Source organism: Drosophila novamexicana, unplaced genomic scaffold (assembly GCF_003285875.2).
Source record: "Drosophila novamexicana strain 15010-1031.04,08,12 unplaced genomic scaffold, DnovRS2.1 tig00001062-arrow-arrow-pilon, whole genome shotgun sequence".
NCBI classification, from domain to species: Eukaryota; Metazoa; Arthropoda; class Insecta; order Diptera; family Drosophilidae; genus Drosophila; species Drosophila novamexicana.
Window position 1 is genome coordinate 1,245,559 of NW_020824838.1, and position 23,212 is coordinate 1,268,770.

Consider the following 23,212-nt stretch of genomic DNA (forward strand, 5'->3'; position numbering starts at 1 on the left):
ATTTTGCTATATGCATTTGGTTATTTACAAAATGTTTGTCAAACTCAATTTTATTAAAAGCCCCCATTTATGTATATAGCAATATTACGCGATTACGAATTTATACAGGCAGTAATACTACGTAAATAACACTCATTGATGCATCTGTAATAAATGTAGTATGAGCAGAAGTATATAAGCAAAGTTTTTGAGAATATTCAAATAAAAATATATATACAATATAGAAATACATAAATACCTTCACATTAATTGAGTAAAATGTTCGGTTGGGTATCTTCCATCTATGTTGTCATACACGAAATGTTATTGAGAACAACAAAAATCATAATTTATAAAATTGTTTTCGTTAACTATTAATCGTTGAAAAACACAGAAGTTAGTCTCTTTTGATTTTATTTCAAAATTTGGTTTGTATCAATAATATTTGAGTTGAGTTGTGCTAAGGAACTAGTACGAAGAGAGCTACTAACTTAAATTTGTGACAAGAGCTTAGTGTCTTTGGCACATGAATACAAACGTAATTTCATATTCCATACATAATATATGTAAAGAATTAGGAAAACTAAAGTCTTATGGGTTATACTCCACTGCATTTTTTCAGTGCAGCTTGTGCATTGACTAGGTTTAGTCTCGGCAGTAGCAAAACTTGCGCAGCTCCGGATCGCGTTCGTAAATACATTTCGCCTGTGTGCCGTATTTGTTGACACGCGATATATCTGAGATTTTGCTTGTGACAATAAATGTGTGCAAATTGTGGACAACACTGGCCTCATACAATGCCTGGCCTGGCTGGGTGACTAGCTGCAGCTGATATAACTCTTCATGCACCACAGTGTGACCGCTCATGTCGGCCAGAAAGCCATCCGTATCCCTATTGGACTTAAATTGCAATAGTTCCTTGTGTGGGTCCAAGCGTAGCGCCCAGTTTATTTTTAGCAGCTGGAGTGGTGCACAAAGATTCCGCCGCTCTTGCGTTGCCGCATTGATAGTCTCCACAATGCTGCTGGCCGCTTTTAGAATTATGCCCTCGTAGCGGCTATCGTTCAACTGCAACGGCTGCCATTTGAGGCAAGCGCACCAATGCGGCTCAATGTATGCATCGGCACAGGAACGATTGCTGGGTATGGGCTCAAAGAGCGATATGGCGCGTCCCTGCGCCTGCTCTGAGATGTGTATCTCTTTTGGCTTAACGGAGCCATCACTGATGGAGCCATCGTAGCTGTTTTCAGGGTTCAGGTAACTCAAACCAGATGTTTGAAGCTCTGTGGAACCAGAAAGGATAATGAAAATATTAATATCGCATTCGGTCCTGAAGTAAACTTACGTAGAAGGTGCTTGAGCGTAGCATGTACATCAAAGGGTGTGGCGAGACGGTGTTCGTTGGCAACGAAATTTTTATACTCCTGCGGAAAGCGCTTTTTAAAGGATTCGGGAAATACGAAACTAAAGAAGGGCAGACGTTCCTCCTGTTTGCCCTGCAGCGTGGCGCGCACTTCGGCAAACCGATTACCATGATCAGCCATAAATATTAGTATGGTATCGTCGAGCAGGGACTTCTCTTTGAGCGTCACCAGCCAATCGTGCACATCGTCATCGGCCGCACCCACTAGATTAATAGAGTCGTGCGAGAGGCCGCCGTGAAAGCTAAACACAAAGCGTGGCAAGTCACGATACTTCATCATAAACTGCAAAGGAACTAATTAAATTCTGAAATTGTTGAAATAATTAATCATACTTACATTCTTTGTGTAATCCAGCATAATTAGATGATCTGGCTGGTTGCCAACACAGTTGGGCTCACTGCCACTCAGCATGTTCGATGCCTGCACGTAAAAAGTGCGTAAATAATGATCTACGGGCTGGGCATTGAATCCGTTCATTCGATATGTAAAGGTGCCAACATATGGCAAATCCTCGTTAAATGAGGTCAAGTAGCCGAGCTGGGCGAAATCCTGCCAAATCATCGGATAGGAATCGACGCTGCTAGCGGATGCCACCCGTTTCCTTGTCTCCGGCAGCTCCAGTTCTGTATACCCTGTGAGTAGGGGTACCAGAGCCTGTGGGGTTCCATCACCAACAATATTATAGCCCTGCAGTACAATGGCACCCAACTGCTGAGTTAAATAGGCATAGCTGCGCGGTAGCTTACGCATGAAGGCGTTCCGACTCAGCGAATCGAAGCCAAACATCAAAACATTGTAAAAGGGTGTCGTCGGCAGGTCCTGTATCTGTTGTTGTGCATGGGCAACTGCCTCGGCTGGCAGCATAACCATATTGGGCGCCAAATTGGGAGCCATTGGGCGTGGCACAGTGTCCCGAATTCCCAATGCCATGCCAAACCATCTCTCCCCGCTATCCGCATGACACGCAACCCGAACGAAATCGCTATGCTGGAGCACATATGGTTCCTTGATCCTTACGGTTCGTCCAAAGCGTGCGGTGTAGTCCGACGTGCGTATTATATCTGTATAGGAGCATGTTATATCGCCGTGTATTGCTGTTATCTCGGGCTTGACAAAACATATCGATTTCTGCGTAAGAAATTCCCTTAATTAATAATTTTTAAATGTGCAAAGCATGTTAACAAATGATACTTCCGGTAACCACTTCATTTTAACAAAAAAGGGTTTCAAATGAAAAATGTACAACCGAAGTCATATTTCAGCTCCAACGTTCAAGAGGTAAACATGCGTGCAAATAAACACATACATATACATATGTATACATACAAAGCATACATTTAATAAAGCAAATACGCACGTATTAATTAGCATTTACCTCGCACATCACCCAATCCGGCCTGGAGCCGCAGTTTATTTTGTCAACCGGCTTATAGAATTTCATTATGTCTGGACTATCCACGGGCAAGTGGGGCTGGTGGCACTCGCCCTGATTCATAGCAGACCTTATCGATCTCTCAATTATTTCGCTTGAAAACGGAATATTAAAAAAGAGAAAAAACAAACAACAAGTAAAATGTGTATCTACACATATGTATGCATATAAACATAAGAATGTTCCTTCAATTCCAAACACTTACATTTTTATGCTTTTATCTATTTCTTCTGGCTCGTTGAGGAACAAAAATGTAACGATCATCAGCAACACACTGCTTATCAGCAGCAGCTTTAGCAAGCCGCGTCGTATAAACCGCATTTTAAAAATACAATCTTTTTAGTTTGAAATAATTCGATTAGTTGAGATTCGAGCACGAGTTCCTTTTCTACATTCTGAGCTACAGAACGCTTTTACGGTTTACCAACTATTGCAATGGAACGGGCACTCGCGTTAAATTACCGAAGCAGCGGCGAGTTTAATACGTTTTTTGTATTTGCATTCTTTACTGGAATGCACATTTCTTTTGCAATAGCAGCGCTTTAAACAGAATTTCAGCTGTCATAAAAGTGCCCAAATCAGTGAGGCCATTCCATTGAATTGATTTTTGAAATTTTCAGTATTATATCTAGTATTATTTTATTGCCCTGTTTAAAGCATTGACAATATTCTCGCGATGCTGCATAAATAACACGTGCCACAAACAGGATTCTTAAAAAATTTGTACAATTATTCAAAAATAAAATTAAGATAATCTAGTTGTTTCGATAAATATATATTTATCGGCGCCGTCTTAGACGGAAATTTCACTTTTTTTTGCTTGATCTGGCAAGACTGCAATTCAAAATAACGGAAATAAATTCTTCAATATCAATGTGGAATTTATAAATTTGTAAACATTACGAATTATATGAATATAAGACATTTAATAGACTTTAACCTTAAATCTAAAAAGAATATTTTTTTATAATCGAGAAACGCATTTCTTGAACACAGAATTTTATATATTATTGTTTGACATGTAACATTATTTTCTTATGTTATCTTAAGTATTTACATAAAAATGATTTTTTAAGATACGACCAAGAACTCACAACTCCACTAACCATAAAATATTGTAATTGGGCCTTCTCAATTTTGCCCATATATTAAGTTTTGCATGTCATAGCATATTGAACGATAATGGCTATGAAATACACAGTGCCTACCACAATATAATAAAACGCGTAGACGGTAAACTGCTCAAATGTGGTCAGATAAAGTCCTCCACTCTCGGAGACGACCACGAGAGTGAGGGAAGTTTGAAGGATGAGGGCAATGAGTGTGTTAATTCCAAAGATCAAGGCGAAACTATCCTCCACCAAACTTTTGGCCAGTTCGGCGCTGTAATATAATATTGTTTGTTAGCAGAATTAGGCTGAAACGAAAAAGAAACCGTATTTACCTGGCCACCGTAATGGTAAAACCGAATAACGCCCCAAATAAAACATAGCCCAGATATGATAAATATATATTGGTTGTCCAGGAAGCCAATAATATGCAGCCACCCTCAAGAACCGAAAGCACAGCCAACAATAACAGGCTGGAGCGCGTTTTTAAACGACCAGCATGCAAATAGCCTGCCATTAAAGAGAAGAGAGCAGCTAGTGCAGTTAAGGCGGCATCCACGCCCCCATTCCATACAATCTACGGATGATTACGATTACGATCAGCTGATAACGGCTGATAAAGGCTATACTCACCGTGGGCTCGTTTTCAAACGATTTCCATACGACTTGCATGTAGGTTGTGACTTGCAGATAGCCGGCCAGACTAATGGCATACCATAAGCTCCACTGTAGAACCATTGGATTTGTGTAGGCGCTGTGAAAGTGCGCCCACAGCAGCTGAATCGGCTGAACACGATCCTTTTTGGCAACTGACAGTTCAGGTGCGTCCTTAGCATCCTTAGGCGCAATATTATCAACAGGTGCAACAGGTGTGTTTGCCTCGACACTGGCACTGGCTTTCCGATGGAAATACAAACTCTTCTCAACTCTGGGCAATCCAATGGCCCAGAGAAGGGCCAATACTTGCGCTGTGTGGCAAAAGTAGGTATAATAATAGTTATATAGTTATCGAAGGCACACTTACAGCCAACAGATATGTACATCAACTGCATATAGTTCATCCAATAAAAGCTGATGAGCAACTGGGCGGACAAGCCGGCCACCAGCTTGCCCACAAACATGGCCGCTCTGGTGTGGGAGGTAACACGGGGGTAATACTTTTTCTCGACCTTGGCATATATATAGGAATAGTATGCCACTTCGGTGGCCTGATAAAAGCCATAAAACACCTCGACAATTTGCAAGCCCAACAACGTTGTCGTCCATATCAAAACACTCCAAACAATAATTCCAGTTAATGCGTTCGCAATAATCATTGGCTTGTATCTGTTGCGGGCATGAATAGACAATTTAACTGTGTGTGAGTGTGTGTATTACGATTACCTGAGAAAATCTGTTATCAGAAAGACAACAATCAATAGAGCCAGATATGAGTAGGTGCCAATGGGATAGACAGCCCGATTAACCTGATCCTGTGTCACATTGTACCACTCGCCCAGCAGTATTTCGGCATGGTAGGGCTCCGAGGGACGCAGCTCGCGCAAAAATCCAAACACGCAGAGCACACCTGATATTCTTAGCCAAGACAACTCCATCGCTAGCCCGACGTCTGCCCGAACAGCACACCTTCTAATCGACGGCTTGGCCCGACGGAACTGACAGCGCTGACTAGCTCAAGCTTGTCATGTATAGCATACAAATAATTAAAATAATTACACATACTTTTATGGGGTTATAAGTTGAACAATAAGTACATAGTTTCTTTTCATTTTTTTATTTGTTGTAATCAGTTTACAGATTAGCGTAGACGATGGCGGGTCGCGAAAATTTTCCCTAATCGCTGGCACGATTTTTCACATTCTACTTGCTAAAATTCACACAGTAAAAATCGATGCATTAGTTAAAAATAAACTTAAAGCGCCTTCAAGATTGCCGTGTAAGCAATTTAATAAGTTTCACTTATTAAAAACGGCAACTGCGGCTTTTTTATACCTGCTATAAAGAGCAATAATATGCCGAAGGTTAATTGCGCCTATTAACTAAGTGAACAACGTATTAAAGGATTTAGCAAATGATATATATATATATATATATATATATATATATATATATGTATATAGAGAATAGCTCGTAATACGTATAAATGGAGTCCAAACATACTAAAAAACGTACTTTCATATGCAGTACAACAGGGTGTATAAGCATATAAGAAATATTGCTCGTTTTGCCATTTTAAATCATTTGTTCCAAACCTCTTAACTCTTTATCGCGTTCAAAGTGCTGCTCGGATCGCAATCAGAGACAAACTAAGTTTCTGGTTTGGCAAATAATGTGTAGATACTTGTTGGACGTGTTTACCAACAAGACAAAGAAAAACTAATTTTAATCCCACGTATAGTACCTATAAAATTACAAATTTCCGCTTAGTCTGCGAACACACCTCGTAAATGTGTTCTAATTATTTGTATGCACAAATAATTAGAAATGCAAATACAAACTTTTAATAGACTTGCTGATATTAACAGGTTTTTTTTCCGGGCCAAGTGTTTTTCCTTAATTGTTAGGTATCAGTTTTCAACTTATTTACCGGTCATAATTAGGATCTTGCATGATTCCATCTGCAAAGTTTCTTTATACAACTTGATTGTCATTTATACAATTATGCATTAAGTAAGTGTTAAAATGATACAATAAAAACACAAAATAACTACTACAGCAAATGTAATTTACAATTATTGATTGAAATTTGTGCTTCTCATAGGAACATATTTATTTCTATCTAAATGGTACAGCTTATTAAAGAGAACTATTAAGTACAAAATGCTCAGACTCAGTGGCGTACGCGGAAATGATTTAAAAGTGACTCACACAAACAAATTGAACTTCGCAGAAAATACAATTTTGAAAACTTTAAAAATTTTAAATAATAAGAAAAACCAAATAAGAATTAAAGCAAGATAACTAACATTATGCGTAATATATTACGATCATTGAGATCCATTTAATCCATTGATTAAACTTCTTGTGGGAATGCAAGCAATTTAAATTTATCAGAAATTAAAATATACAAAATAAACAAATATTTTAGACCACATTAAAACATTTTCAAATTTCTGCATACGCCACTGCTAAGATCTAATCTATAATTTCAGTTTTTTCCTGGACTTGCTGCGCTCCGCGATACCATAGATGCTCTACCATGACGGATATAAAATATATGATAGCGACAGCTATGAAATAAAAAGCATAGACCGTGTATTGGCCGACAGCGTCGAGCTCAAAGCCCGTTTCGGAGACGACAATAATGGTCAGCAACGACTGGAAGACCAAAGCCAGCAGCGTGTTGATGCCAAAGACCAGGCCAAAGCTGTCCTCCTGCAGATTACGTGCCACCTCAGCGCTGTAAGTAAATGCATTTAATTTAAATCATAAGCTTGGAAGCATCATATATACCTGGCCACAGTGATGGTAAAGCCGTACAGTGCGCCAAAGATTACAAAGCCCACATAGGACCAATAGATATCATGGGTCCAGCAGCAGATCAAGACGCTGCCACCTTCCAGCGCAGATAGCACTGATAACACGAGCAAACTGGCTCGCGGCCTCAAACGACCGCTGTGCAGATATCCCGCGGCCAGAGCACTTAGCGCCGCCAAGGCGGTAAGCACGGCGTCGACAGCACCATTCCATGCAATCTGTGGCTCGGGCTCGATAACCTTCCACAGCACCTGCATATAGTAGGTGACCTGCAGATAGCCAGCAAGTCCAATGGCATACCACAGGCTCCACTGCACCACTCGCGGATTTGTGTAGGCATTGTAAAAGTGCTGCCACAGCAGCCGCATGGGATTGTACTGGACCTGCTGGTCGGTGGTCTGTTGGCTGGCCACATCAGGTTCGCCAGATTCCGACTGCGGTTCCAGCTGCAGTTGCAGCTGGTTTGTCTGGGGAGTTTCAGGGGTGGCCTCCCTTAGATATACTTCGCGGTGGAAGTACAAGCTCTTGTCCACTTTGGGTAGTCCGAACGCCCACAGCATGGCCAGAATTTGTGCTGTTAAATTATGGAACAAGATTAGTAGAAGCCTCTGGTATGTTTTTAGTTAGTCAACTAACTGGCTAGCGTTATGTAGTTGAGCTGCTTGTAGTTCATCAGCTCCAGATTTATCATCAGCTGCGATGTAATGCCCGAGATTAGCTTGCCGGCAAACATCGCAGCACGTGTGTGCGAGGTAACGCGCGGATAATACTTTTTGTCCACCTTGGCATAGATGTACGTGTAGTAGGCCACCTCGGCCGCCATGTAAGTACCATAAAAGAATTCCAATATTTGCAACGACAGCAAACTGGTTGTCCAAATGAGCATGCTCCAGATGATCACGCCAGCGGCACCAATTGTAATTATGAGAGGCTTATATCTGCAATGAAAAGGGGAAGAGAGGTGAACAAATTTGCTCAGTAAATAAATACAAGTGTATTTTCATATACAATAACTACAAAAATATTGCAGACGTATAAAATAAATATAATATATATATACACATACGTATCATACGTACTTCACATATTGATTATACATATGATTTTTTAGCTGGTATAACCCAGCAAATCGGACAAAAACTAAAATTGCTCCAAAAATATCTTAGAATCGCACATTCCACAGAGAAAGCTTCGATTTTGCGAAAATTGTGAAATACGTCTCAAATGATATTACATATAGATCTTTGGAAATTAATTTGAGCGAGAAACGTCGGCCACCAAATCTTTGACCTCCATTTCCGCCAAGAAGGAATACATTTTTGGAAAAGTGTGAAATACCCCTTAAATGAATTTAAACAAACAACTTTGAAATTGTTCGTTTTTCCACACTTGCGGGTACAATTTCCCGAAACCCCGTCTTAACGTGCACCTTAATCACAAAGGGCATCATAATTACATTGGTAAAATTTGAAAATTCAAATTTCACCAAACAGTCAGTCAATAAACCAGTAAGTCAGTCAGGACTTACTGTTTAATATTTAGAGATAATCAAAATAATGAATACATGCTCTTCAGATACGATACAAATCTTATTGTAATACCATACTATATTATTTTTTGTATATTTCTAATACATCCAGTTAGAAGCTTCACTTAAGCAAGAATTTTATAAAGTTCAAACATCATTGCTTAGTATTAACAATTATTTGAAGCTATATGGATAAATTTTAATGATATAGCTGCTAAGACTAAATAATACCGATTATTGCGATATTTAGTTGCGGTCTTTTTGTTTTAATTTATTGCAAATATGACAAACTTACCTCAGAAAATCCGTTATAAGAAAAACAAAAACCAATTGAACCAGATGTGAATATGTTCCCACTGGATAAACGTCTTGTGTTAGCTTTAATAAAGAAGCGATTCTATGTAGGACAATTTCAAAAACTTGCCAATACGCAAACTCACCTGTTGTTCCGTAATGTTGCGCCATGGGCCTAGAAGATATTCCGTGACATAGGGCTCAGAGGGTCGGATCTCGCGTACAAAGCCAAACACGCATAGCAGGCATGAGATTTTTAGCCATTCCTTCATCTTGTAACCGTTTCACGTAACGCAACGTAACGTAACGTAACGCAACGCGACACCTCAGGTGTCGTAACAAGTATGATGCGATGATATGGTTGATATTTTAATGAACTACATCAGCAGTTCTTTACGCTTGTTTTGAACGGACTTGCAGTTTTTTTGCATGCTTTTCAACTTGTTTAATTTTAGAAACTCGAAGTGCGCTTCTTGGAAACGACCTGCAGACAAGCCAGGCGTTTAATCTAATCGTTGGGTTGGTTTATTGGGTGGCTGCTTGGATGTCATTATCTCGCATTAATGCCGACACACTGATTGCTCCTTTATACAATTGTTAGATAATTGAAAATTTATAAGTTACAAAACGCGGCGCACGTTGCGCTCACTTTGACGTTCTGCGACCAATTTGCCGGCTTGCGATACACGGCATACAACATTTTGAATGTCAGAGACACACATATGTATATACAAGCATATACACATGTATTCATATAGGCTTGAGTGTTTGCAAACAGTTGTTGGTCAGGCTGAATATGGGATACCCTACACCACTTACAATTTCACACAAGGCATGCGGACCGTGCACATTTCTGCTGGACACGCTTGTTATCGACTCTACTGTTGATTTAATTGATTTAAAAGACGCCTGCAACAACAACAATAGCAACAACAACGCGAATTCTCTCCAATTTATTTGATTTATTGGTTGTCAACACAAAATGGATTTGCTTTCATGCCCACGACGATTGTTACATCACAATTGAATTGCATATGCAACAGCTGTGCTCAGCATTTGGTTGGCAACGCGATGTGAAAACAGCTGTTTGCATCCCATCTGTGATTGGCGCCAACCCAGAACAAAAACAACGACAGATAATTATATGCAATTGATTTTTGTATATTGTAAAAAATACACGTTTATTAGCGCACACATTTTAAAATTGTTTATGTGTGTGTATGTGTGTGTGTGTGAAAGTGTTACAAAGTATTTATGTATGTACGCATATGTATAACAAAGTAAAAGAGAAACGTTTAGCTATTTACACAAACAGACGGAGTAAGTAATATAGTTTTTTTGTTTTTTTTTTTTTTTGTGAACAATTTGTATGAGCAGCTGCCCATTCGTCAAAAGATATCAATAGACTATGCTAAGAATTATTGGCCACATTTACGGAAAGTTAGAAAATACGTGTAAAAACTCTTAACAGCAACATTGAGGTTAGACTCTTTCGCACATATTTCGTATTCGTTGATTGTTTCATCCCAGTCGTTCCTCGCAGGCATCGTCTCTCTTACTGCTGCGCAATAGGCGTGCCCTGGGGGCTTAAGGCTTGCGCCGACGTCGTTGTCAATGACGTTGGCTCCGATTGGACAAACTCAATGGACGCCGAGTTGATGCAGTAGCGCTTGCGTGTGGGCTTGGGTCCATCCTCGAACACGTGTCCCATGTGGGCATTGCAGCGGGCGCAGCGTACCTCGGTGCGTATGCGTTCTGGATGTGCAATTAGTAGTAAAATATTGCCCCCTTTTTAATTTGTATTTTGCAATTGTGAGATTAATTGGGTACGTTCGTTCATTTTTTTGTTTTTGTTTTTGCATAGATCGAGTTACGTATTCATTGTTGTTTGTTTGTTTTTACAATCATTGATATTTGCATTTCATTGAAATTGTTCAGATTAAGAACGATTTATTAAAGAATTAAATAGATTACAAAATAAATAACAAAATAGGGGATGTGAAAAGCAGAGAGAGACAGCGAGAGATCAAGTGAGTGAGAGTAAGAGGGTGTAATATGCAAGAGCGTACACGTTAAATAAGAGAGTTGATGCAAGCAATAAGAGAAACAGAAAAGGTAACGGAATATGTAATTGTGCAGAGACAGCGAAACAGATGAGAATGTTGTTGTGCAAGTGCATCAAAAAGAGACGAATAGCGAATGCAGAAGTAGAGCGAAAAACAACAGTGGACGGCGTCGATTGAAAAATGAAATGTAGCGTATAAAGAATTGAAAAATCAAAAATAATTTTTTTTTTTTTTTTGCAAATGATTTAGTTTAGATGTACATTTTTATTTATGAATAGTATAGAGTTTAAAAATTGTTTGTTATTAAGCCATTTTATGCGTCAGGTGTTTGGGATTACAGTTTAACAATGATTTTGAATGTTTTGAGTGAGTGTGTGTGTGTTTTGTTAGCAAAACAAACCCCCAAAGAACGTTTACAGGCGGTACATTAATTATTGGTATTGTGTTTTTTTTTTTCGAAGCGAGTTAAAAAAAGGAGAAATAGAAAAATATACGAAAAATACACATTATTCAGTTTGTTGGACAATATATGGATCGGCTACGATAGTCTTGCAATGTAGAAAAACAAATATAACTATAATATGAATAAAAAGCAACAAAAGTAAATAGAAATCAAACGTAAAGCCAAATAAAATTACCAAAAAATGTAAAAAATAAATAAAGCGCTGCGACCAAATCTTTAAGCCAGCTTTGGTACACAAATACAAATAATATAAATATATATATATAATATACATGTAATAAATGACTCCTGACCCAACAATATTCATAATAAAGAGCGCTGTTATGATTCTTGGCGACAAACTAAATTGATGAAGAAGCTTGTGCGTGCTTTATGAATTAGATTTTGATGAAAGCTTTGAATACTCGAGTTATATTGAAACCGTAATTAAAAGTGAGTGAAAGAAAATACGAACTAAAACAAAAGTTTAGTACAGACGGCCTGTTCCCTTAACATAAATGGAATTTCCGTTATATTGGGTTCTCAACACATATCGCACGCCTCAAATCTCACACACTCTGAGTGTAATCGGCGCTATAAACATATTAACAATATATCATGAATATTTTTGCATATGTAAATAAGGTCCTATAATATGTATATATATATATATATATACATATAGTAATATGTACTTTAGCTTAACATTTAATTTATCTTTCTGTATAGAATCTCATTGTGCACAACATGAATAAACGAAAACATTATTTTTTGGACGATGTCGTCGTCGCCGCTGTTGTTCTTTTCACAAAATCAATCGACGCCGAGTTGATGCAGAAGCGCCGATGCTTCGGTGGAGGTCCATCATCGAACACATGGCCCATGTGAGCCGAGCACTTGGAGCAGCGTACCTCGGTGCGTACCATCCCTAACGTTTTTGAAATGACTACTGTTTTTTTAATCATATATATTAAGCATGTCAATTTTTGTGGTTGTTTTTTTTTTTTTTTGTTGTGTTGCAGCAAATAACGAAATTTCAAAATTTTATTTTTTGGAAATTTGAAAATGTTATTGTTTTTTTTTATTTTTCGGTTTTGGTTAGCAAAAAAGATGTGGATAAAAGAATAATACTCAATTAGGTAAGTTTTGATTTTTCTGTTTAGAATTGGATAAGTTGCACATTCATCAAACAGGACAATTTCACAAATAACGGAACAAACAGTTTGCACTTAAGCGGCCCAACAACTACAGTGAACACATGGCTCTCAAATGGCTATAACACACGTATACTTATGTATGCATTTTGTAGAATTAACAATTTTTTTTTTTTTAAATAACAGTAACAAAACAAACATAAAAAGACAATACAATAATCAAGTTCTTTTCAAGACTTGCACTGGATATAGATATTGAAGTTAAGGCGTTGGAAACTTTGTTTAAACTTTTAAGACTTGAAACGAGCTTTTAGCAGTCTCTGCAACTGAGCAAATTTCTCTAATCTATCTATACTTTTTTTATTATTATGGTATATAGATATAAAGGATGCTCAACGTCAACTTAATTTTAATTTGCAAAGCGAAAAACAAATCAAATAAAAACTGTACAAACTAAAATCTCAAATGCAAAACTTTTGCTAAAACATCTAAAAGTGCTGAACGTATCTAAGCTAAATTGGATTGCACTATGGATACAGTGCACATACCTGGTATACTGGCATCGCGATGCAGTGTAACTTTGCCCTTATCGAGCACATCGTTGAATGCTGGCCAGCCGCAGCCCGAATCGTATTTGGTATCCGAACTGAACAGATCCTGATGACAGACAATGCATTGATATACGCCCTTCTCGTAGTGCTTGTTGTAACAACCTGAAATATTCGGATTGAGAGATAGGTTGGGGGTCTTTTACGTAATTAAGTTTAACTTTATTAAAGCCCGCACCTGTGAAGGGGCGCTCGGTGCCCGCCTCTTGTGTAACCTGATACTGCAGCGGCGTTAGACGTTTGCGCAGTTCCTCCTTGTTTACGGTAATCTTTTCGCTTTTATTCTCCATGTTGGCTTTGGATCCGCTGGAATTTGTCGTCTTGCCGTCGTTGCTGTTGTCACCGTTGCCCTGACGTGAATCTGCAATTTAAGTCGACTTTGTATTGTTAAGCTTGCGGTTAACATTTGAGTACTTTTCTTTGCTCTGCTTTGTTTCGCAACAATTGAGCAATTGCTATCAGTTTACCAGAAAATGCATTTAATAGCTAGTAAGTATTGTGTATTCTTAGTAAATAGCACTAATAAATCAACTATCGCAATTTAAAGCTTCCATTTGAATTTTTACACAAAGGTACAAAATCAACTAAATAATAAAATCATGTTGTGTGTCTATGTTGTTCAATCACCCTTACTTTTAGGCTGTCTCTCTTAAATATCGCCCCTCTTTGCGATTTTCATGTTAATGTTTAAAGTTTTTGATTTATTTGTATAAAATAAGCTAACTAACTTCTCTTTTCTTTCTGTTTTCTTCATTTATTTTTAAATACGGATTATTTTTATTCATTTTTTAATTTTTTCCTTTATGTTATGTTCATGTTCATGTTTTGCTTTTTCTTATTTATGACAAGTTTTCTATTGGGAATTAGATATATGTACCTAATTCATTAAGCTGTAAGGTTTTTAATCCCTGCCCAATTTATTCCATAATACTTATTTGTGAAAATCATCATCGTTATTTTAAGTATTCTTTCAGTTTTAACATAACATGATTATTTTATTAGTTGGCCCCAACTTATCAGTAGATTTGCCGACACTTAAGGTGCTCATAAATTATAAAATATGCAAGCTCTTAGCCAACAAACGATTAGAACACGAAGCGGGCTGTTATCAGTAATGACTTGCGTTAAGCAATCGTGAACAAAGTAACATGAAAAACAAAAAAAGAAAATCAGAAATGTAAGAAGCCAAAGCAATCCACGCAATTTGTATATAAAATATGCATTAACAAGGTATAAACAAAATGCCCGCAACCATCGCCACTTTACAAGAAGTGGAAAATGGAAATTGAAGGTGTAAACAGATTTGTTAGGTCTTTGGAAACTGCATAGCTACAAATTGAGCGAAGAAACGCATAGGTTAAAAATAATTTTATACTGCCGCACTTAAATTAAGTGGCGCCCAATATAAACAAAAAGAAAACAAAAACACGAAGCACGAAATAGGGGAAAATTGGGGCCGGTTTTTTTTTTTTGTACATTTGAAAAAAAAAAGCCACTGAAGTGTGTCGCGCACAATAAAAAACGATAAATTCATTTTGAGAAAAAAAAACAAAAAAAAAAAAAACAATTTCGAACCGTTGATCGAATAACATGAATCACTGTGCCGGCTAAAAATAGCATTGAAATTGACAGCAATAAAGTGCGCAAAGTATTAATGCCAACTATTTGAACTAGAAAATTGAACCGTAATGGGAAATTCGCCAATAATTGGGCATAGAAAAATCAATTCAATTGTATTGGGGGTACCTCAAACAACTAAGTCACATTCACTGTGATATTGCGGGCCCATTTTAAAATGGCGAACTTATAAAGCTGCCATTAGCTGTACCCGGGACACGCCCACCCGCCCAATCAGCCCACCCCTCGATCTGTAGTACTCACCAGCAAAGGCACGCACGTATGGAAGTGCAGAGACAGCGATGGCTCCCGTTTTCAATTGAATCAAGTTGCACCTGTACTTGTTAGTAGTAAGTGCGAAATTTCGTGCCCACAGTGCGTGGCGAGAAAGTGAAAACATTTTTCGAGCGCCTCAAATTGACAACGGAGCGTACGTATAACGGCAACGGTGCGACTGCAGTTTGCACTTGGCACTGATGGGTTATTCAATCACATGCGAAAGGAGGCAAGCCAACAACTGCGAAAAGTCAATGTTTTGCCCGTGAGTGTTTCTCTTTGTACGCCCACACACTCAAACTAAACCAAATATATGCAATTTTTCTCACTTCCGTGTTTTATTTTGGCATTCTATTTCTCCGCATCTATGTGTGTGTGTGTGTGCACACAGCCACGGAGAGAAAGCGCATTAGAGAGAAAGCCTCAGTTTGTGCAACGGTTGCTAAAAACAAAAAAATCTAAACACAAAACAATCTGGCCTGTAGAATTTTTTATAATCAAAGCCTCGGTCACACTAATTTTCCAATAAAAATGCCTAATACGCCAGACGCAAGGCAAACTGAAATCAAGCACACACACATGTATACACCTAGTGTCCTTGAAGGGGGCGCTGCGGCTATGCCAGAAAAACGCTCACCTGCAAATATTTAATTTGGTGCTGTTGCTTACAGCGCTATTTTTGGCTTTTGTTTATAATTTTTTTAGCTGTCCCACGCAACGTCTATATTGCGAACAGCAAACACAACTGCAACGTTTTCGCAGCGAAGGAAAATGAAAAACTAAAAAGCTACAAACAGCTGCCTGTGAAAATAAGCAACGTTGCCGGACTGATAGCCTAAGCAGCTGATGTAATGCGTTGCCAACGATAGCATTTTTGATTTAGTTAGTCTGGCAACGTCGTAAACATTTGTTTAGCTGGCTGACTGATAGCTAAAGAGTTGCAAATTAAAATTTGTTTATTATTGGTTAAAAATAAAATGAAGTGGGTGCTTAATTAAGTGCAGAACTTTTTCCCTGATGATAATAAGATACAATGTGAAAAGAGGAATTTCATAAGCTACTAGCACAGATCACACGTAAAGAGGGCGTCAACAAAGGGCAAGAGTTGAAAGAAGAAGAAACTAGAAAACATTCAACGCTTCGCAAATTGTTTATTACTCATTAGTAATAGTTGTGATAACTAAACCAAAACGCTGCCATGAGTAACCACAGATATCATCACGGCGGCGGCAGCTATATGCATCCGCGAATGTCGTATCCACATCATTTTACATATGTTTCCAGCTGTGTAAAATACCTTATCTTTCTTCTAAACTTTTTGTTTTGGCTATTTGGTGGGCTGCTTTTATCTATCGGCGTTTATGCGTTTATGGATAAGCTGAAGGACGGCATTGGTTGGGTTCGGCTAGAAACCGTTTATGATGTGATCTTCAACATATCTTTAGTCATGATCATAGCGGGCATTGTCATCTTTGTGGTCAGCTTTGCTGGTTGCCTGGGCGCACTGCGTGAAAATACGTGCTTGTTAAAGTTCTACTCCATGTGCTTGCTGGTCTTCTTTCTCATGGAAATGGCCATTGGTGAGCGTGAATTTCGAGCAGCAGCAGTTAACATATGACTAATTTTTATTTGCTTTCAGCTATAATCTGCTTTGTGTTCCCACAAAACATGAACTCTTTCCTGGAGTTCCAGTTTACCGATAAGATTATTCACTCGTACCGCGATGATTCCGATTTGCAGAACTTTATAGACTTTGCACAACAGGAGTTCAAGTGCTGTGGTCTGAGCAATGCTGGCTATCAGGATTGGAGTGAGTCGACGTCTAGAATATTCAACAGACCATGGCACATTCATATATCTTTACTCTGCAGGCAAAAATGAATACTTCAACTGTTCATCCCCTTCAGTGGAGAAGTGCGGCGTGCCCTACAGCTGTTGCATCAATGCCACGGACATCAGCTCGGGTCTAGTCAATATTATGTGCGGTTATGGTGTGCAAGAACACTCTGTGGCTGCAGCCAGTAAACGCATATGGACCAGCGGTTGCATTGAAATCGTCCGTGTCTGGGCGGAACGTAATCTGTATGTGATCGCAGGCGTTGCACTGGGCATTGCGTTCCTGCAGCTGTTTGTAATTTACTTGGCCAAGACTTTGGAGGGCCAAATCGAAATGCAGAAGTCGCGCTGGTCGTGAGTGCCATAGCACCCGGTTTTTTACGGGTATCCTTTTGACGAGTTCTACTACTACGACACCCAAATGTAAGCAAACGATGGCGAAGCAGTCGGCAAGGCCGTTCTCTGTCGCTATTTCAACCGCCAACCATGTCTTCGTATAGTTAATCTGGTCCGTGCAATGCTCAAATATATTTCACAATTCTATCTAAAAGTATTAACAATAAGCTATTAGAAGTCAGCAGCTGTTGCTTATGACTTTGCATTTCGAATTCTCTTGCCTTTTGCGAAATTCTTTGTTTCCAAATGTTGTGCAAATGCCTCAACAATATACTATTAATACTAGCCCTTATATCTCATATATGTATACCCATAGTTATAGAAATTATTGTATTTTACCATGAGCATTGTCCATTTAATGCATGTTTCTATTCTAAGTATTTTAAAGGCTTTTTGACCATAGACAAAATTGTAATTGTAATTACAAATAAATTAATTCGATGTATTAAAATTTTAAAATTAAAATTGCAATATCATGATGTTAAAATAAAAGACATTATGTACATGGCTATTAAGAGAGGTGTATGCATTTATATTTGTTATTTAAATTACAATTGAACACAATTTCACATTGCATGCGCATTTATTGAAATACCCAGCACAATTAGATGTAATAGCAATATACCTTATTGTAGTACATCACACGAATATATTCAAAATATCGAACAAATATATATGTATAGATTCTTAAGGTGTATAAGCTAAACATAGCTTCGACAAAGAGCCTGTAGTTATTTTCTATTTCTATATTTTGGCGCAAATCTTAAGGAACATCATAAAACTTTTCCCCATCTTTAAAGATTTTAAACATTAAGTATTTAAAATATTTAAGAAATTCCGAAGAGAGCCAATAACTGACATAAATTTGTAAAATAATATATACTATATTATTGCAAATACATCTATTCAAATTTATATGTATGAATTATTCCTTTTAAACTGATGGATAATGGTCAATTAGTAAGTAATATTGGCCCATGCCTCAACGCTCATTCCAGAAATAATAAGATTACTCGATTTGTGCAAAGGTCAGCAGATAAGCTGTCGTCTTTTCATACGTATACTACTTGCAGCATAGATTACAACCAGTCACGGAGCCAGAGGTTTATTAGTATTATGTGTTTTGTGCACTGGGGTATTCATATTTATTATTTCATACAGTTGCTCGGCATGTACATAATTAAAAAAAAGTATATAAAAATATTTATGTTCACATGTTGGACGTATTAGTACTTAATTATGCTACGAATGCTCTCGCCATTGTGCATTAGATCGAATGCTTCGTTGATTTTGGCCAATGGCATCTCGTGCGTAATGAACTCGTCCACAAGGAGATCCTTTTTTAAGTAGGCGTCCACAAGTTTAGGTACATCCGAAACCGAGCGCCAGCCACCAAAAGCAGATCCCTTCCACACACGGCCTACGACCAATTGGAATGGTCGTGTGGAAATCTCCTGTCCAGCACCAGCCACACCTATAACCACTGATGTGCCCCAGCCCTTGTGAGTGGCCTCGAGAGCAGCGCGCATTGTGTTTACATTGCCAATGCATTCAAAGGTGTAATCAAAGCCACCATCGGTCAAATCAATTAAATAGTTCTGAATTGCGCCCTTGTCAGCGACTTCCTTGGGGTTTACAAAGTCTGTGAAGCCGAAACGCTTGGCCAATTCGAATTTAGAGGGATTGATGTCAATACCATAAATCTTGCTGGCTCCAGCCTTCTTGCAGCCCAGTCCAACGGCCAATCCAACCGCACCCAGCCCCCAAACAGCGCAGGTACTGCCGGGTTCCACCTGTGTGCATCGATAAAGAGCTCATTGCTTGAGGTGAATAATTAATTTAATGCGCCTTACCTTGGCAGTGTTCAGAGCAGCTCCGTAGCCAGTGGAAATTCCACAGCCCAGGAGGCACACCTTGTCCAGGGGCGCAGTCTCATTGACTTTGGTCAGAGAAATATCAGCGACAACGGTGTATTCCGAAAATGTAGAAGTGCCCATGAAATGGAATAGTTGCTTGCCCTTGCACGTGAAGCGCGATGTGCCATCGGGCATAACTCCAGCGCCCTGTGTGATGCGAATTTTCTGGCAGAGATTGGTTTTACCGCTCAAACAGAATTTGCAATCATTGCATTGGGGAATGTACAGCGCGATGACATGATCGCCGGCTTTGAAATTGGTCACGCCCTCACCGACGCTCTCCACAATGCCGGCGCCCTCGTGGCCCAGCACGGAAGGAAACAAACCTTCAGGATCGGCGCCGCTCAACGTAAATGCATCCGTGTGGCACACACCTGTTGCCGTAATCTTTATGCGTACCTACGGAATATTTACACATACCGGATGAAAAACTGTTAAAATTGCATTGTCATTGTTCGGCATACTTCATGGGCCTTTGGGGGTGCCACTTCGATATCTTCAATTACAAGTGGCTTCTTAGCCTCCCAGGCGACAGCAGCTTTGCAGTTGATTACCTAAGTAAAAATGCGCACTTGAGACTATTGTTGTAGTTAATTAATTATTGTACATATACAGACTTTGCCTTCAGTAGCGGACATCTTGTTGCTATCTTAACTATGGAAAATACCCGCAGCGACTGGATCTAGCAAACTCAGAATAGCGAATGATAGAGATGTGCGGAGCCGGCCGCTATTTCCTGTTGCTCAGATGTCTGGTCCTCTCTTTCTTTTTTTCGCCCATTGTGAACGTATTATTTATGGACCATGTGATTACCATAAAAGCAGAAATTTAAATGGTTCCATCCATTACTTAACAAAAATAAAAGCTTCTGCAATTGATTTAGGCGTCTTCTTATAAATTTCTTTCGATTAATCGATACTTTGGCGCCATTTTATTGAGCCCAAAATAAAAGGAACAAAAATAAATATAACCCAGGTTTGGTTTCTTAAATGTTCACCTTCAACATTATTGAAATTTAAGATGTCACATGTTTCATTGGCATTCAACAATGTGTTTTTGTTATATTTTTATTAACATGTGGCAACTTTTGATGGGGAAATAAGAACTTTGAATGAGGTGAATTTCTAAAATACCAAATGCAAAAATACTGTCACATAAAACGGTTTTATTTAAATTCAATTATTTGAATGCTTTTGTGCATATTAGATTATCTATGCGATCAGTATATTAAATGGTTTAATTTTAAATAATGTTGCACTGTCAATTGTTAAAAAATTATTCAAATGCATTGTTTTTAAGTAACAGCTGTTTGATTGCATTTTAAACAAGGTGCTGCGCATGCGTCAATTTGCGGTAAACATTATCCACCCAATCTAAAAGGCGGCAACGTCAAGGAACGCAAAATCAGCACAAGGACAGCGAAATTCTACGAAAAATCAATAATTACATAGCTACCGAGACGGACAGCCGGAAGTGCATATTGTATGCTAGTTAAAACAACTGCAGCACAGAAAAAGCAACTCCCTCTACTGTGGGTGTCTTCGAAAACATGAAGATTTTTGAGTAAAAGAATATTATACAGATATAAAATGGTCGGCAAGGGCGCGATGAGCACGGAAGTGTCAACAAAGGAACGCCCTGTTTTCATACCGCCACGTAAACGACAACAAAACAAAGCCGAGGCCAAAAAGCAAAACTATGTGGATCACATTGTCAATGTGCAGGTAACTAGCATTTAATACAACAATAGATTAGGGCTGTGGATTTTGAAATTTGGTTAACATATTTGTAGCAAAGCCGAGCCAAGCTCTCCCCCTCAAATCCGGGCCTCGAAGAGGAGCTGCTCAAATCGAAATTGATAATCAAAAATAAACAGCCACTGCCACAGCTGCCAGGGGAACCTGGCTGCGCCCAGGACACCATCGCCAGCACCAACTCGGCCAGTTCCACACAGCATAGTAATAAGTCGGCACGTTCGGCCAACAATCTGAATGAGTTGCAGAACTTCGAGTCCATTTCGCAGGGCACCAAGTCAACATCACAGCGCCACGAGAGCAGCACGGTTACGCCCAGCAGCTGCTGCTACTCGGAGAGCAGCCTGGATGCCAAGCTGAGCAAGTCGCAAGACTGCCTCAGTCTGAGCAATCGCTCGTCCTCGAAGAAGCGCGTTAACATACGCACCTCAGACTTGCCACATGCGCGCAGCGGAGGCCGTGCCTCGCCAGACATAGCCAACTATGAGGATCTGGAGTCGGGCGAAACAAGTGTGCTAAATACTTATGATCAGAGCCTGGAGCGTTATCAGGCCCGCAAGACGGTCGATGGCAGCAACTATTTGACCATGACAGGTGCGTCTCAACTATGGCTATGCCATCTGGCACTCCATTTATTGTCTTCCACATTTCGCAGGCACTATTAAAAGAGGTCGCAAGAAGGGTCAGTCGATCGATCTGCAGATAAACATCAGTCGCGAGGAACTGGAACAGCTCAATGCCCACGCCATGGCCAGCGAGTCGCACAAGGGGCACAATCTCTGCTGCACCTGTAGCTGCGGTGTTGGACTTCACATTTTTCTCATCTCGCTGATCTGCTTGCCATTTGTGACGGTCGTCTCGGCCATCTACTCTTTCTACATTGGCACTTTGACCTGGTATAATATGTTTAACTACTATTGTGAGGAGAAGTCCTATGTTCACAAGATATTCGTCACGCCCATACTCTTTCTGGCCTATCCACTTGCAATTGTGCTCTGCACCTTTGGCCTGGGCTTGTACTCTGGCTTTCGGCAGCTGAGTCTGCAGTATAGCAGCTGGGTGAATGACATAACCGATATAGAAAAGGGCTTCTACGGCTGGCTTTGCGGCTTCCTACACATGCCCGACTGCAGCCCCTACGAGGTGGTTATTTTAACCGACATATGCGTTGCGCCACAGGATCCGCAGCGCTTGCACATAAACAAACCCAGGCAGGAGTTGTCCATGTAAGAAAAACAAGCCAGAAAACAACAAAAAAAAAAAGGAGACAACAAAATTTAATTAGCAAAAGCAACGCGAACCGTCGCAGCCAATTAAAGTAGTGCTCGGGTGCAGCCATAAATTAATTTGAATTCCATCTAGTATGGGTTTAGCCCCCCTTCAACTTATCTGGTATTATTTATGATTTTCATATGTGAACAACAATATAATCCCAAGCACTACGGCGCATCATATCGAAATATTTTTGTGACGGTTTCGATTTTCGACCATATGTGTGATAAACCCAATTAGAATCATAAAACAAAACAAATATCTGCCATGAGTACAGCCAGACTAAAGTTTCCTTTTGGCCAAATTTGTTCCTTTCATAGCCTTCATATTGAGTCTAGATATTAGGTTACTCTTCATCTATATACTCAAATAGCCGTTGAATGTTTCAAACTAGCTGATTAATGCAAATTCTTGTTTTTTTTTGATTTTCTCTTCTAATACTTAGCACATGGCCAAATTTTAAAACAACAGTTAAGAACACATTATAAAAATATACTCCAGCGATAACGATTGCATTTAATGATTATGCATTTATATTAGAAAAGAAAAGTGTAACAGCGTAGTGGCTATAAAGGCAAACTTTTTCTTAATTATAAGCAAACTTTTTTTAGCTATAAGTATCAAAAACAGCC

The 23,212-nt window shown here is 39.1% G+C and overlaps 7 protein-coding genes across 12 annotated transcripts; 2 read left to right on the top strand and 5 right to left on the bottom strand.

Moving 5' to 3' along the window:
- Positions 1-394: 394 nt before the first annotated feature.
- Positions 395-3,397, bottom strand: LOC115766090. The gene is made up of 5 exons (XM_030709900.1): positions 3,041-3,397; positions 2,779-2,929; positions 1,740-2,531; positions 1,325-1,685; positions 395-1,262 (listed from the first exon to the last, which is right to left on the bottom strand). Exons 1-5 carry the CDS (start codon positions 3,154-3,156, stop codon positions 625-627), a joined length of 2,058 nt encoding a protein of 685 aa, XP_030565760.1. The 5' UTR covers positions 3,157-3,397; the 3' UTR covers positions 395-624.
- A 210-nt stretch (positions 3,398-3,607) lies between these two features.
- Positions 3,608-5,926, bottom strand: LOC115766092 (thiamine transporter 1). The gene is made up of 5 exons (XM_030709902.1): positions 5,328-5,926; positions 4,969-5,270; positions 4,578-4,912; positions 4,280-4,521; positions 3,608-4,218 (listed from the first exon to the last, which is right to left on the bottom strand). The coding sequence occupies exons 1-5, from the start codon at positions 5,537-5,539 to the stop codon at positions 3,984-3,986; spliced, it is 1,326 nt and encodes a 441-aa protein (XP_030565762.1). The 5' UTR covers positions 5,540-5,926; the 3' UTR covers positions 3,608-3,983.
- Positions 5,927-6,526: 600 nt separating this feature from the next.
- On the bottom strand, positions 6,527-10,317 carry LOC115766091 (thiamine transporter 1-like). The gene is made up of 5 exons (XM_030709901.1): positions 9,390-10,317; positions 9,245-9,327; positions 8,058-8,359; positions 7,398-7,995; positions 6,527-7,344 (listed from the first exon to the last, which is right to left on the bottom strand). Exons 1-5 carry the CDS (start codon positions 9,513-9,515, stop codon positions 7,080-7,082), a joined length of 1,374 nt encoding a protein of 457 aa, XP_030565761.1. The 5' UTR covers positions 9,516-10,317; the 3' UTR covers positions 6,527-7,079.
- A 71-nt stretch (positions 10,318-10,388) lies between these two features.
- LOC115766096 (methionine-R-sulfoxide reductase B1) lies at positions 10,389-16,176 on the bottom strand. 6 transcript variants are annotated; one of them, XM_030709906.1, is made up of 5 exons: positions 15,736-15,889; positions 15,395-15,647; positions 13,692-13,874; positions 13,454-13,618; positions 10,389-11,031 (listed from the first exon to the last, which is right to left on the bottom strand). In XM_030709906.1, exons 2-5 carry the CDS (start codon positions 15,528-15,530, stop codon positions 10,799-10,801), a joined length of 717 nt encoding a protein of 238 aa, XP_030565766.1. In that variant the 5' UTR covers positions 15,531-15,647; positions 15,736-15,889; the 3' UTR covers positions 10,389-10,798. The 6 variants fall into 6 exon arrangements, with proteins under 6 accessions (XP_030565766.1, XP_030565771.1, XP_030565765.1 ...); XM_030709911.1 differs by lacking the exons at positions 15,395-15,647; positions 15,736-15,889 and adding an exon at positions 16,044-16,176; XM_030709905.1 differs by having other exon boundaries at positions 15,395-15,889.
- A 115-nt stretch (positions 16,177-16,291) lies between these two features.
- LOC115766095 (tetraspanin-33) lies at positions 16,292-18,093 on the top strand. Its single transcript, XM_030709904.1, has 3 exons — positions 16,292-16,986; positions 17,046-17,216; positions 17,278-18,093. The coding sequence occupies exons 1-3, from the start codon at positions 16,605-16,607 to the stop codon at positions 17,598-17,600; spliced, it is 876 nt and encodes a 291-aa protein (XP_030565764.1). The 5' UTR covers positions 16,292-16,604; the 3' UTR covers positions 17,601-18,093.
- Positions 18,094-18,755: 662 nt separating this feature from the next.
- Positions 18,756-20,271, bottom strand: LOC115766094 (alcohol dehydrogenase class-3). Its single transcript, XM_030709903.1, has 4 exons — positions 20,172-20,271; positions 20,019-20,108; positions 19,492-19,953; positions 18,756-19,431 (listed from the first exon to the last, which is right to left on the bottom strand). The coding sequence occupies exons 1-4, from the start codon at positions 20,190-20,192 to the stop codon at positions 18,865-18,867; spliced, it is 1,140 nt and encodes a 379-aa protein (XP_030565763.1). The 5' UTR covers positions 20,193-20,271; the 3' UTR covers positions 18,756-18,864.
- A 356-nt stretch (positions 20,272-20,627) lies between these two features.
- Positions 20,628-23,185, top strand: LOC115766137. Its single transcript, XM_030709965.1, has 4 exons — positions 20,628-20,670; positions 20,884-21,278; positions 21,347-21,902; positions 21,964-23,185. Exons 2-4 carry the CDS (start codon positions 21,144-21,146, stop codon positions 22,536-22,538), a joined length of 1,266 nt encoding a protein of 421 aa, XP_030565825.1. The 5' UTR covers positions 20,628-20,670; positions 20,884-21,143; the 3' UTR covers positions 22,539-23,185.
- Positions 23,186-23,212: the final 27 nt, after the last annotated feature.

What these genes read in the sequence shown, in the direction of transcription:
- LOC115766091 (XM_030709901.1), bottom strand. Translation starts at nt 9,515, where the DNA reads ATGAAGGAATGGCTAAAAATCTCATGCCTGCTATGCGTGTTTGGCTTT. An exon ending in CTTATAACGGATTTTCTGAG is followed by an intron (nt 8,360 to 9,244) that starts GTAAGTTTGTCA and finishes TTTTCATTGCAG; the next exon opens with ATATAAGCCTCTCATAATTA. An exon ending in TTTACCATCACTGTGGCCAG is followed by an intron (nt 7,345 to 7,397) that starts GTATATATGATG and finishes ATTTACTTACAG; the next exon opens with CGCTGAGGTGGCACGTAATC.
- LOC115766094 (XM_030709903.1), bottom strand. Translation starts at nt 20,192, where the DNA reads ATGTCCGCTACTGAAGGCAAA. An exon ending in TGTCCGCTACTGAAGGCAAA is followed by an intron (nt 20,109 to 20,171) that starts GTCTGTATATGT and finishes ATTTTTACTTAG; the next exon opens with GTAATCAACTGCAAAGCTGC. An exon ending in CACCCCCAAAGGCCCATGAA is followed by an intron (nt 19,954 to 20,018) that starts GTATGCCGAACA and finishes AATATTCCGTAG; the next exon opens with GTACGCATAAAGATTACGGC.
- LOC115766095 (XM_030709904.1), top strand. Translation starts at nt 16,605, where the DNA reads ATGAGTAACCACAGATATCATCACGGCGGCGGCAGCTATATGCATCCG. An exon ending in TCTCATGGAAATGGCCATTG is followed by an intron (nt 16,987 to 17,045) that starts GTGAGCGTGAAT and finishes ATTTGCTTTCAG; the next exon opens with CTATAATCTGCTTTGTGTTC. An exon ending in TGCTGGCTATCAGGATTGGA is followed by an intron (nt 17,217 to 17,277) that starts GTGAGTCGACGT and finishes TTTACTCTGCAG; the next exon opens with GCAAAAATGAATACTTCAAC.
- LOC115766096 (XM_030709906.1), bottom strand. Translation starts at nt 15,530, where the DNA reads ATGTTTTCACTTTCTCGCCACGCACTGTGGGCACGAAATTTCGCACTT. An exon ending in ATACGTGCGTGCCTTTGCTG is followed by an intron (nt 13,875 to 15,394) that starts GTGAGTACTACA and finishes CTTAAATTGCAG; the next exon opens with ATTCACGTCAGGGCAACGGT. An exon ending in TCGCGATGCCAGTATACCAG is followed by an intron (nt 11,032 to 13,453) that starts GTATGTGCACTG and finishes CAAATTAAAAAG; the next exon opens with GGGGCAATATTTTACTACTA.
- LOC115766092 (XM_030709902.1), bottom strand. Translation starts at nt 5,539, where the DNA reads ATGGAGTTGTCTTGGCTAAGAATATCAGGTGTGCTCTGCGTGTTTGGA. An exon ending in GATGTACATATCTGTTGGCT is followed by an intron (nt 4,913 to 4,968) that starts GTAAGTGTGCCT and finishes TTTGCCACACAG; the next exon opens with CGCAAGTATTGGCCCTTCTC. An exon ending in TTTACCATTACGGTGGCCAG is followed by an intron (nt 4,219 to 4,279) that starts GTAAATACGGTT and finishes ATTATATTACAG; the next exon opens with CGCCGAACTGGCCAAAAGTT.
- LOC115766137 (XM_030709965.1), top strand. Translation starts at nt 21,144, where the DNA reads ATGGTCGGCAAGGGCGCGATGAGCACGGAAGTGTCAACAAAGGAACGC. An exon ending in ATCACATTGTCAATGTGCAG is followed by an intron (nt 21,279 to 21,346) that starts GTAACTAGCATT and finishes ACATATTTGTAG; the next exon opens with CAAAGCCGAGCCAAGCTCTC. An exon ending in CAACTATTTGACCATGACAG is followed by an intron (nt 21,903 to 21,963) that starts GTGCGTCTCAAC and finishes CACATTTCGCAG; the next exon opens with GCACTATTAAAAGAGGTCGC.
- LOC115766090 (XM_030709900.1), bottom strand. Translation starts at nt 3,156, where the DNA reads ATGCGGTTTATACGACGCGGCTTGCTAAAGCTGCTGCTGATAAGCAGT. An exon ending in ATAGATAAAAGCATAAAAAT is followed by an intron (nt 2,930 to 3,040) that starts GTAAGTGTTTGG and finishes TCCGTTTTCAAG; the next exon opens with CGAAATAATTGAGAGATCGA. An exon ending in TACGCTCAAGCACCTTCTAC is followed by an intron (nt 1,263 to 1,324) that starts GTAAGTTTACTT and finishes CTGGTTCCACAG; the next exon opens with AGCTTCAAACATCTGGTTTG.